This window comes from Penicillium verrucosum, assembly GCF_028828655.1.
Source record: "Penicillium verrucosum strain IBT 35672 chromosome Unknown utg000001l_segment0_segment0, whole genome shotgun sequence".
NCBI classification, from domain to species: Eukaryota; Fungi; Ascomycota; class Eurotiomycetes; order Eurotiales; family Aspergillaceae; genus Penicillium; species Penicillium verrucosum.
The window spans coordinates 11,000,734-11,012,756 of NW_026643210.1; the positions used below are offsets into that span (position 1 = coordinate 11,000,734).

The 12,023-nt window shown below is 47.7% G+C and overlaps 6 protein-coding genes across 6 annotated transcripts; 2 read left to right on the forward strand and 4 right to left on the reverse strand.

The window, feature by feature from the left end:
* Window positions 1–65: 65 nt before the first annotated feature.
* Window positions 66–1,433, forward strand: N7516_004024 (sugar porter family MFS transporter; the record flags this gene model as incomplete). Its single annotated transcript, XM_057216744.1, has 1 exon — window positions 66–1,433. The coding sequence occupies one exon, from the start codon at window positions 66–68 to the stop codon at window positions 1,431–1,433; it is 1,368 nt and encodes a 455-aa protein (XP_057078627.1).
* Window positions 1,434–1,891: 458 nt separating this feature from the next.
* Window positions 1,892–3,795, reverse strand: N7516_004025 (MFS transporter; the record flags this gene model as incomplete). The annotated part of the gene is made up of 3 exons (XM_057216745.1): window positions 1,892–2,899; window positions 2,955–3,344; window positions 3,394–3,795. The coding sequence occupies 3 exons, from the start codon at window positions 3,793–3,795 to the stop codon at window positions 1,892–1,894; spliced, it is 1,800 nt and encodes a 599-aa protein (XP_057078628.1).
* A 2,664-nt stretch (window positions 3,796–6,459) lies between these two features.
* On the forward strand, window positions 6,460–8,131 carry N7516_004026 (Zn(II)2Cys6 transcription factor; the record flags this gene model as incomplete). Its single annotated transcript, XM_057216746.1, has 2 exons — window positions 6,460–7,251; window positions 7,304–8,131. The coding sequence occupies 2 exons, from the start codon at window positions 6,460–6,462 to the stop codon at window positions 8,129–8,131; spliced, it is 1,620 nt and encodes a 539-aa protein (XP_057078629.1).
* A 57-nt stretch (window positions 8,132–8,188) lies between these two features.
* On the reverse strand, window positions 8,189–9,166 carry N7516_004027 (oxidoreductase, short-chain dehydrogenase/reductase family; the record flags this gene model as incomplete). The annotated part of the gene is made up of 3 exons (XM_057216747.1): window positions 9,107–9,166; window positions 8,491–9,039; window positions 8,189–8,429 (listed from the first exon to the last, which is right to left on the reverse strand). The coding sequence occupies exons 1-3, from the start codon at window positions 9,154–9,156 to the stop codon at window positions 8,189–8,191; spliced, it is 840 nt and encodes a 279-aa protein (XP_057078630.1). The 5' UTR covers window positions 9,157–9,166.
* A 1,107-nt stretch (window positions 9,167–10,273) lies between these two features.
* Window positions 10,274–10,715, reverse strand: N7516_004028 (uncharacterized protein; the record flags this gene model as incomplete). The annotated part of the gene is made up of 2 exons (XM_057216748.1): window positions 10,274–10,387; window positions 10,455–10,715. 2 exons carry the CDS (start codon window positions 10,713–10,715, stop codon window positions 10,274–10,276), a joined length of 375 nt encoding a protein of 124 aa, XP_057078631.1.
* A 26-nt stretch (window positions 10,716–10,741) lies between these two features.
* On the reverse strand, window positions 10,742–11,859 carry N7516_004029 (uncharacterized protein; the record flags this gene model as incomplete). The annotated part of the gene is made up of 3 exons (XM_057216749.1): window positions 10,742–10,877; window positions 10,932–11,404; window positions 11,458–11,859. The coding sequence occupies 3 exons, from the start codon at window positions 11,857–11,859 to the stop codon at window positions 10,742–10,744; spliced, it is 1,011 nt and encodes a 336-aa protein (XP_057078632.1).
* Window positions 11,860–12,023: the final 164 nt, after the last annotated feature.

The window sequence follows — 12,023 nt, forward strand, 5'->3', positions numbered from 1 at the left end:
CCGTCCTGCGTGGTGCGGTCACTTCTTGTTACGAGCTTGGTTGTTTTTTCGGTGCCATATTCACTATGATGTACGGTCAACGCATCGGCCGCACTCCTCTTCTGGTGAGCGGTGGCCTCCTCATGATCCTCGGTACTGTTATGTCTACTGTTGCGTTCGGCCCCCACTGGGGACTGGGGCAGTTCGTTATTGGGCGTGTCATTTCGGGCATTGGAAACGGCATGGACACCGCTACTATCCCCGTCTGGCAGTCTGAGTGTTCGCGCGCCCACAACCGTGGTTTCCTCGTTTGCTTCGAGGGTGCTATAATCGCCGTCGGCACCCTCATCGCCTACTGGGTTGACTTTGGTCTCTCTTATATCAACACTTCCGTTCAATGGCGGTTCCCCGTCGCCTTCCAGATTCTGTTCGCTATCTTTGTTACTGCCGGTGCCCTCATGCTCCCCGAGTCACCTCGCTGGTTCGTTATACAGGGTCATGACCAAGAAGCCCTTCAGGTTCTCGCCCAGCTTAACGATAGCTCTGTCGATGCAGATGATGTACTTGCTGATTTCAACCTTATGAAGGCTGATCTTAAGACTCTGCAGAGCGTTGGGGCTGATAGTAGCTGGGGTATCCTCTTTACTAGTGGTAAGACTCAGAACTTCCAGCGTATGATGATCGGTTGCTCTGGCCAGTTCTTCCAGCAATTCAGTGGTTGTAACGCCGCAATCTACTACTCAACCCTACTATTCCAGCAGAACTTGCATATGGAGGGTAGGCTTCCCTTGGTTTTGGGAGGTGTCTTCGCTACTGTCTACGCCCTTGCTACTATTCCCTCCTTCTTTATGATTGAGAGGGTCGGCCGCCGTAACCTCTTCTTGATTGGTTTCCTGGGCCAGGGTCTCAGTTTCATCATCACTATGGGCTGTCTCATCGATTCGAACACGCAGAATGCTAAGGGTGCTGTCGTCGGTATCTTCCTATTCATCTGCTTCTTCGCTTTCACTACGCTACCTCTGCCCTGGATCTACCCCCCGGAGATTAACCCCCTCCGCACCCGTACCAAGGCCGCCTCCGCTTCTACCTGTGTGAACTGGATCACTAACTTCGCCGTCGTTATGTTCACTCCTGTGTTCTCCAACCACTCTGACTGGGGTATCTACCTCTTCTTCGCGCTTGTCAACTTCATCGCTCTCCCCTTCGCCTGGTTCTTCTACTGTGAAACTGCTGGTCGTGATCTCGAGGAGATTGACATCATCTTCGCCAAGGCCTACGTTGAAGGCAAGTGGCCCTACCAGGTCGCTCAGCAGATGCCGAAGCTCTCCATTGCCGAAATTACCCAGTTGCAGAATGATCTGGGTCTCGACACCTCGGAGCACCAGGTCACCTCCGCGGCCGAGAAGGTTGAGACTGCCATGGGCGGCAGCAGTGAGACCAAGCAGGACCAGTAAATACTCCAACCACGCCGTCCACCCCGATATGGTCGGCAATCACGGCGACGAGGTTGCTCACATCTTTCCGACCTTCTGTTTCCAAAATGCAGGCCATTGCTTCGCCATGCCAGCACAGCTGCTTCTCGTCTGTCTCCTTATTTACCGGTTGGTACGCTGTATTGTCTAGCAGCTGGTTGACCTCGGGTTGATGTCGGCCGAGTGACGGTTCGCGGTGCGAATCGAATTAGCAATTTGCTTCGGATATCATATTATCATTTGGCCATGGAATCTCTATGTTCCCCCGTCTAACGGGGGAGGGAGAAATCTAGGTAGAAATATCCTTTCCGTATCTCAAACCTTGACAAATCTACATGCGCTTCGGGATAAATTCTTAGTTTGATCGTAAAGGAAGTAAATATTAATTTAGGAACAATCCAATCCTAATATAAGAAAACTTAAAGTAATTCGTCAACAACCTAGCCAGCCGCAAACGTACTCTTTTTTCTCAACGTCTCCCCAAACTTCCACAAAAACACTGGCGCCGGTACCCCAATAACAATAGCAACGAACGCCAGCAAACTGTTCCCCCACCCATATTCCAAAGCACTATACATGTACGGCGCGAAAAGCGGGAACCCAAACCCAGCTAACGAGCGCAGGAATGCACCAGCAGCAAGCGCACTAGCCGCAAACCGTGTGTATGTATCAACCATGTATGTTTGGATACACTGGAAGGCAATGATACTGCCAGTACCAAACAGTACAGCACCGATGTTTGGCGCGATCCAATGGCAGTGGTACTGAGCAGTCCAGCCATAAATGAACAAGCCAACGGGGATAAAGAAGGCGCCGACGAAAAGCAGTGGGACACGGAACTCCGGTTTTCCGACACCGCCATTGCGGGCCTTGAGACGGCGATAGATGCGGTCGTTGAGCGGGGCGCAGATCTGCGAGCCAAGCCAAAAGCCCAGCCCGAGAGAGATGTAGTTCAAACCGCCGATGCCGGTCGATTCGTTGTAGTAGTTTGGGCTTGTCCAGAGGGTGGGGAATGTGGAGAGGACGAGGTACATGATTCCATAGATGTAGGCCATGAATAGGGCGAGGACTTGGACGATTGGCTGGGTGAAGAGGAGGCGGAAGGGACGGATGAGCGAGCTGCGCAGAACCTCGAGTAGGGTCTTATTTTGGCGCTCTGCTTCCGTTTGGTAGGAGTCGTCGCCTGTTTCTTTGCGTAAGCGGACGGCGCGGTCGAGGAGGATTTTCGGGCCGTAGCTCTCGCGTAGGAAGAAGAGGCCCATGAGCTGGATTAGGCCGTCGGTTATTGAGGTCGAATAGAACACCCATCGCCAGGTTGTGTTTTCGGCGATGAAGCCCCCTGCGATGGGGCCAAGGGCTGGGCCCAGGAGTGGTGCAAGACTATAGATTGCGATTCCCTTTCCGCGTTCTTCGGCCCGGAAACAATCTGAGAGAACACCGCCACCGATCTAAATGCAGTTAGATGTAAGCTTTTCTTGGGAGGAGTCTTGGGGCTTGACTTACTGCTAGCGGGGCACTGCCACCTAGTCCAGCGAAGAATCGGCAGACGATCATTTGGACTTTTGTTTGCGATACGGCACACCCGATGTTAAAAACCAGGAAGAAGAGGTTCGCGAGCTGCAGAATTATGGTTCGGCCGTAGATCTCTGAAAGTGGACCGAGAAATAAAGGGCCAACAGCGTAGGCCAGAACGAAGATTGAGAGCATAAGTTGGGAGACTACCTCATCCGTGACTTTCAGGTCCGCTGCTAGTGACGGCAGTGCCGGTGCGACCATTGATGAAGCGACCGGCGAGATGAATGTAAATAGTGATACGGTGATGATAGCAGCCCATTTCTTCTTGTTACTCCAGTTTTTCGGGTTTTCGGGGTCTTCAGGACCGTCCCATTTTACCTATACAATTTAGTACCCAGTACAGATTTGGGAACCTGGAACAACCTACCAGTTTTGGGTCGTGACGAGACTGGTTCGATTTTGCCGTCCTCGATTTCTCAAGGTCGGGCTGTGCAGCATCGGCCTTTTCCAGATCCAGATCGCGCTCGTTGGCAATTCCGTTTCGCACTTCCTGGACAGTATCGGGCTTCTGGTCGTTTTCAATGCCTGATTCGCCACAGTTGGGCCCATCGTCGCTGTGGTATACGGACTGATCATTGAGATGTTTTCCCGAATAAATTCGATCCACCTGAGTCATTCCTGAATTTGATAACGATCGTAGCCTAGTCCTCAGAGAACCAGCCAAGCTCTGAGATCGTGACTGTGTTCTTGATGCCTGAAACTCGGAATCGGTACTGGAAATTGACGTCGACCGTGATCTGGTCAAGCCAGATTCTTTAAGATCTGACATTATGTTCATACGTGAAACCAATCGACAATAATTGAGGAAAAAGAAAGTTATATCTGTAAAGCCAACTAAATGTGCACGCGACACTGAGTTACTGGGAAAGAACGAACCAGACTGCAACAAACGGGGAACGTTTCTATATCAAATCAATAGACACAATCAGACCTCGGGAATTAAATTAAAAAAAATCTTCAAGCAGTCGGCATATTCCCAACCGTTCGAACGGCGATAAAGCAAAAAGGAGCTTAACACCGTCAGAAGAAACCCCACAGTCTCCAATTTGCAATGATGAGCATAGTGATTGGGTAGTAATTAAAGCTTGACACGAGAGTGACCCCTGGCCAGGCCCCATTTGCCCCTCTATTTATCACAAATTGTCTTGAATACCGGCCTGACCCGTCTTCAGTTGTTCATTAGGGCAGTGTCCATGCGGAGAGAAGCCTGAACCGCGCAATATTTGTGGCGTCGTTGGCAGCCTCAGGTGTCAGTTTTCGGGTCTTCGGCACAGGGGTCACGTGCAATGACTTATCGCCAATGCGGTATACCACATTGAGAGATGGTGGGTTCTCCCCGCTTTCGGGATGCTTTCGGGATGCTTTTGATTGGCTGACGATTTATGTCGGTTGCATTGTATCCCGGAATTATGCATCCTTCACTTAGGAATTTGCTGACATTCTAAAGTCCACGTGTGGTTTCTTCGGACGTCCGAACATTTTCGGAGAGTTTAGTCTAGACCGCCGGTTCTTGTTTTGATAACTATTTTTCTGAGAGGAATAAATGTACAAAACAGAACCAAAAGGGCTGTAGTAGTACCCAAAAGCTCCGATCTAAGCTCCGTGATACCCCATTTGACTGGTTGCAATACCCAACTGTGCTCACCTACACATCAAAGTGATGGCGATCAATGATAGTAGCCTGAATCTAGATAAATACGATACTGTGGTGCTGAGTGATTTGTTTCCGAATGAACTTGGAGGTATAAGATCAAAGGGTTTTTTTAAAGGTATTATAAAGACACAAAGATTATCAAGTTGGTGTTTTGTCGCCTCTCTAAACATTATTAACCTTGGAAAGTGCATTCGGCCGGGCCAAGGTTACCTACGGGCGACTACAGGGATCATTATCACATAACTCTCTCATTGGTTATTATTGCCTGGCAGAACCTCGGAATTAGTTAGTTAGGTATGTAGTTAACGTTAGTAGTAATATTGAACCTAGATAATGCCTTATAATGCCTAAATATCTAGATTATTAGGTCAATGATATTTATATCTTAGAAAATCGTACCAAATGTTGACGCTATTCAAATCTCTTGTGATACCCGTGGACCGTGGACCGTGATCTAGTTATATGGTTTATGTTTTTGCCGCCTTTATATATATATGAAAAAGACATATAAAAAGACATCTAGAAAGACAACTGGAAAGACCCTAAGAAGGACATCTGAAAAGGAAGTTGTAGTAAGATATTAGTATATAGCCCTCCGCACCGGCCCATAAAGCCCATAGCCCAACCCGGACCAACCCGCAAATGGGCTGGTCTTTGGGCCAGTCCTTAGGCCTCAAACAATACAAAAATGCCAATTCTTGGTAGATATATAAGTAATGTAAATTCTTCTTGTATTTTTAAGTATTTAAATTACCGTCTAAGACCCAAGTTGACCGAGTCTTTATAGGAATTAAGTCAATCAATTGGCAGAATTGACTATAGATAAGATTTACAAAATCAATAAGAGTAATAAGAGTAATCAATACGATATCCAATGTTTCACTATCTACTAATGATACTCATATTCTTTATCATCAACAGTAAGCTTATAGACCAGAACATACGTAAAAAACATGCATTATTCAGTAGGTTTATGAGCGCTAAGACTGGATTTATGTATAGAAATGGGCTTTGTTAGGGGCCTCATGGTCCCCCACTAATGGGCCATGGGCTTAGTTGGTCTTTGAAGGTAGGGCCCATAGCCCACTGCTGGTTGGTCTATGGGTCTGAGGTCCTGGCCCAACTCGGCCCATTGCGGAGGTCTATTAGTATATGCTTATACATAGTATATGCCCAATATCATATTTTTCTAATATTGAAAATTAGAAGGAAACCTAGGGATAGACCTAAAGCCGTCTAGTTAGAGGTCTTTCCTTTGATAACACGTGAATTTGAGACCTAGCGTGACCTATGAAGTATGTAGGTGTAAAAGAGAAGTTGAAATTAATATACCTTACTTCAAGGAGGCGGTGAAATAGGCTATAAGGCCCTAGCCAATGAGAGAGTTATGTGTTGTGTACGGGGGACTAAGTATGCCACCCGACACATAACTCTTCATTGGTTTATATTGCCAGGCAATAATTTAGATCCACTCTCACTTCACAAGTACCATGTTGAATTGAATCTGAAGTGAATCTGAATTGTATTGTATTATAATGTATAGTATACAAATAAAAGAGAAGTTAAAATTAGTAAATGCTTCAAGAAGGCAGTAATGAAATAGGCGGTGAGATAATAACCAATGAGAGAGTTATGGTCGGATATTTAGGTAGTCGCCCGTAGTTGTGATCCCTATAGACGCCCGTACTTACCCCACACTTTCTTATCTCTGCCCACAGATACGATTGGTGCCGATATCCCCTAATGTCCTACCTTCTTCTGATCTCCTAAAACCAAAAAATGCCACCAGATCGACGAGTGCAGCGAATTGTTCGAGTAAGAACTGGTTGTTTGACCTGCAGGCGTCGCAAGAAGAAATGTGACGAAACACGTCCAATCTGTGCTGGCTGTCAGCGGAATGACCTGGGTTGCCAGTGGCCCCCAGATGTACAGGGCAAGAGAGACAACCGAGAAGACGAAACTCTAGCATCTGTGATAGATGAGCTCCGACCGAATATATTCGATACCATTGAAGGGCTTGATGAAATATCAATTCCTAGGAGTCCCTCATCGCAACGAGCGCCATCTGTTTCATCGAGTGCAGGTCATTCAGTGACTACTAGAGACCAGCCTGAAGATATGCATGAGGAAACCCATAATCAATGCGGACTGTCAGCAGATACCGGGGGTTCCCCTACCAGTGACGCCCTTGTCACCTCTGTCGCAGTGGAAAATGCGCTGCCGCGCAGCCTATCCCTGCTGCCTGGCTATGATGCCGAGTCTTATCAGCTTCTCAGTCATTACCTGGCCACAACGGCCGACTGTATGGCAAATGGCTCCACGCCTGTTAACCCCTTCCTGGTACAGATTGTACCCCTGGCATTTTCTAGTGACTTGTTGTTGCAGCTGGTAATCACTCAAAGCGCCGCTCACCGCGCGTTTCGATCACGGGATGAATCAGACACAATTGCCCACAGTCACTACACAAAAGCCCTCCAGCATTTCCGCCGTGGAGTAACGGACTTTATTGACGGGAAAGAATCGAACCCTCTCATGCTCCTAGTGGGCGCCCTTCTCATGTGTTTTACTGAGGTAGGAAATCCATAATCCAGAAATAATGTGCTCGATAATCTAACAAAACCAGACAGCAAAGGGTGATATGAACGGGACAATATTCGACCATTTATCCGCCGCGAACTCTCTGTTAGTCAAATTGCTTGCCCAGAGCGACTCGACAGTTCCGCGAGACCTGAAAGATTTCGTCATCGAATACTACACCTATACCGCGACCGTCAGCATGATCTCAATCGATGCTCGCTTTAGTGGGCAGCTTTTATTGAACTTAGATCTCGAACAACGGTCACGCGAATTACTTCAGACCCAGTATGTGGGCAATTTGTGCGGTTGCTGGCTGGAATTATTGTTGCTGATCCCCTGCATTTTCGATCTCGGCCGACAGTGGATCATGGACGATACCCAGGCAGCCGTTCCAACGGCTGATGATATTGCCATGTTTGCATCTATACAAGCCCAGATTATACGCTGGTCGCCCTATCCTAATGTCGGGACGGAGGTCCGTCTGGCTGGGTTAATCTTCCAAGAAGCCATACTCATCTATCTATACACCTCCTTAGGTGGGTTTCAATACACCAGGGATGGAATGTATAAAGGCATGGTAGAAAACGCAGTGACAGAAGCCATGTCTTACTTAGGCGAACTGTCGCCTAGTGCGCGCATCAACTCTGGCCTATGTTGGCCGATCGCTCTCGTGGGCTCATGTCTTCTCAACCCCGACCAGCAGGACTGCCTACGAGGACGATTGAATGCCATGACCGAGAAATTTGGTCTTGGAAATATGCATCGAACACTTCTCCTCCTTGAAGCAATGTGGCGATCACCTGCATCCGAGGCCGGACCATGGAATATTTGTCGAGCAATGCAGGAAAACCAAATATGGATATCATTTGCGTGATGTTGATCGTCATTCTGTTACGCATATTATGTAAAAACTAGAAAATCCGCTACCCGCTCATGCAGCCAAGTTCTTCGGTGCTTCCGTCGCCGGACCCTCAGGCGTAACATATGCCTTTGTCAAGCCACCATCGACGACAAAGTCAGTAGCATTCACGAAACTACTCTCGTCGCTAGCAAGGAAGATAACCGCATGGGCCTGTTCAACCGCCTCGCCAAACCGACCGGTAGGGAAATGCACCTCACGACGGAAGCGCTTTTCCTTATCGTCACCAAGCCAATCCTGCAACAGAGGAGTGCTATCTAAATGTCAGTTCCATCAAAAGGTTTAAATGGGGAAAGGGTAAAACATCGACATACTTGAGAGGTGCAGGACACAGGGAGTTGAATCGGAACCCTTCACGAGCATGAACAATAGCCAGCTCCCGGGTTATTGCCAGTACAGCACCCTTACTAGCGGTATACGCTAACTGTGGCGTCGCAGCCCCAACCAGAGCAACCATACTAGCAGTATTGATCACGCTAGCGCGCTTTTTGCCGTGCCTCCGGAATGCGCGCACGGCATGCTTCGAGCCGTACCACACGCCCTTCACATTTATATTCATTGTGCGGTCCCAGATATCCTCGGGACACTCTTCCGAATCTCCATCCTTGGGGTGCATGATTCCAGCATTATTGAAGATGATATCCAGTCCACCCCAGACATCGAGATGAGCGACTGCTGCTTCGATTTGGGATTCGTTTGAGACATCGACTACTTTGGTTTCGACTTTTCCGGTGCGGGTTGACGCGGGCACGACACTTTCCACCTTGGATAGGGCTTTGTTGAGGCCTGCGTCACTAATGTCGGCCATTAGGACGGAGGCGCCTTCGCGGAGCATGAGAATTGTGGTTTCGAGGCCAATACCTCTGCTTCTTGTTAGTTGTGTCTTTTATTGTTTGATTTGTCACAGGGTGGATGGATAGAGCCACATACCCCGCTGCACCGGTGACGATGGCATTCTTGCCTTCAAGACGTCCGACCATTTTGATATTGTGTATGCGTGATAGTATATGATAAACGGAGCTGGGGAGAATGAAACAGTGTGCTGAAACAAGAATGAATAAAAAAGGACTGCAGAGCGTAGGTCCTTGGTAAAGGCCTGGATTTATAGCATTTCCAATCTCTAATCATTCAATCTACACTGTACGCTACGCTGTACCCTCTCCGTACCGGATCAGCTCCCGATATCCAACCCACATAATACATTAGACCCAACCGCGACTCACCGCGCTATAATCCCCCTTTTTCAAGTCATTTCGACCCACAAAGAAAGGTGGTGTGAGTTCGAAGCTCTATCGCGCTTCTACCACCCCGCTGGCGCGGTGAGCTCAACACGCGGGGCATGAGGGGTAGCTATTAGGTACCTAGGTAGATCTTCAACCATTGAGGTGCATGAGGCAGAGTTCGATCGTATTGTTGACTATCTTTGGTGGGGTATCGGGTACGGGTGATTATAGGGATCACCGTCACATAACTCTCTCATTGGCTAGTGTTATAGCCTATTTTATCACCGCCTTCTTGAAGTAAAGTACATTAATTTCAACTTCTCTTTTACATAGTTAACTACACAGGGCTAACATCTTACTAGATCATCTTTTTTGGATGTTCTTCTTAGGGTCTTTCTGGTTGTCTTTTGAGATGTCTTTCGAGTATCTTTCTAGATATCTTTTCTAAGGCATTATAAGGTATCATAGTGTCATCTAGGTTCAACATTACTACTAACTATATAACTGGGTCAAAGTGACTGCCAAGCGATATAGACCAATGAGAGAGTTATGGAAGGTGGTCACTATAGCCGCCCGTAATCGGGCTTAAGGCACCGCGGTTCGGGACCGCGCTATAGTGGGGCTATTTGGATGAGCTTGATACAATATGTTGAGTAATTCAATTCAGATATCCAAGGATATTCAAGAGCTCATATGTATTACCCCCAATTACAAATTTCATCAGGCTATGGTTGATTCTTGTCTTGATGGCTCTGTGTTAAAGTTGTAGGAGTTAGGCTTAGATTCAGGAATAATTGAACAAAACCAATGATATTGAAATTTCTTGAATTGTGCCAGTTTACAGCACTATTTAATCATCCTCAAAACTGTCTACTCATGTCGAGCCATCCTTGACGTGGTAACTCTTCAGCTTCACGAATCCATCGTATCCACGTGGGCCAAGAGTGCATCCCAAACCCGAGGTCTTCCAACCCGTCCAAGCAAGGTCCTAACCTCCAATATTAGCATTATTGAACCAACAACAAGTCTGTTCAGAAGTTGGAGAGATGTCTTACCGGGCTTGGATAGTCGCAGCGATTAATGAATACCGTACCGGCCTCAATGCGATCGATCAACTCCTCTCCGCGAGTGATATCTTTCGTCCAGACGCTCGCCGTCAGACCATAATCGCTGTCATTCATCAATGCAATAGCTTCATCATCACTGGAGACCTTCATGATTGGCATCACGGGACCGAAAGTCTCCTCCTTCATTGTAGCCATGGTATGGTTGACATTGGTCAAAACAACCGGAGAGACAAAGTTACCCTTTTGCATCTGAGGATTGCTCGCCACGTCAAAACTTAGGTTCTGGGGGTAGAGTTAACAGCTCCTTTAGCAATTGCATCCTGGACATGCGCAGTGATTTTCTCCATGGCCTGCGTTGAGATGACAGGGCCTGTGGTTGTGCTTGAATCCTGCGGATCACCAAGTTTATACCTGATTTGAATGTCAGAGAGATATATATACTCTTTTGAGTGTGATCAAACTCACGATTTCAACTCCTCCTGCACGGCGCAAACAAAGTCATCGTAAACATTCTCATGCACATATACCCGCTCAATGGAACAGCAACTCTGTCCGGAATTGAAAACAGCTCCGTCCACAAGCTGCTCTGCAACGTGTTTCACATCGGCATCTGGACGAACATATGCGGGATCATTTCCACCAAGTTCGAGGTTGACGGGCTTGATGTGTTGGGCGGTTGCCTCCCTGAGTCTGATCCCACCTGCAGTTGATCCAGTAAATGAGACAGACTGGATCTCAGGAATTTGTGCCACCTGATCCAAAACATCCAGGTTTCCAATATGAAGGACCTGAAGGACCTGAGGGGGAAGACCTGCCCCGGTAAAGATCTCGAGTAGTCTGTTTCCAAATAGCGGAGTCTGCGGCGAAGGGCGCAATATAACGCTGTTTCCAGCAAGAAGTGCCGGGACAAGAGCATTGACAGTAGTCAGGTAAGGGTACTATCATATTGATGAGCAAGCATGTGGATACTTCAACGAAACTGTTTACTCACATTCCAAGCACCCGCGATAAGTACTGGTCCCACGGGAATACGTTTGACCGTTCGCCGGAAGCCGGTTTCTGGTCGACCAGGGAGATCGGACAGGCTCTCTTCGGCAATATCCATCAAGTACTCGGCGCGCAGACGCATAGTGTTGATCTCTGATGCACAGTACCGGATGGGTCGCCCCATTTGCGCAGTCAGTTCTCTAGCCAGTTCATCGCGGCGTTGCTCAATGATGTCCAATGCTTGTTTCACAATGCCTTTCCGGTCGTCCAGAGAAGTTGTTTTGTAAGACTCAAAAGCTTGCTTTGAGGCAACAGCAACTTTGATAGCTTCTTCGAGCGAAGTGCCAGGCTGGTCAAAAATAACCTCATGGGTCGAGGGGCAGATGGTACGAATTTGGTTTGACATAGTGTAGGTTGTGTATCTAGTCTGGGAAAAAGTGGGAGAGGGGGACTTTATAGTGCGGAGCCGGTGGCGCGGTTGCAGGTCTGACACCTTATCTTTCTTTTCCTTCTTTTTCTTTTTTAATTCTGCATATATGTTGTGCTATTATTCTTTGTATCTCACTCATG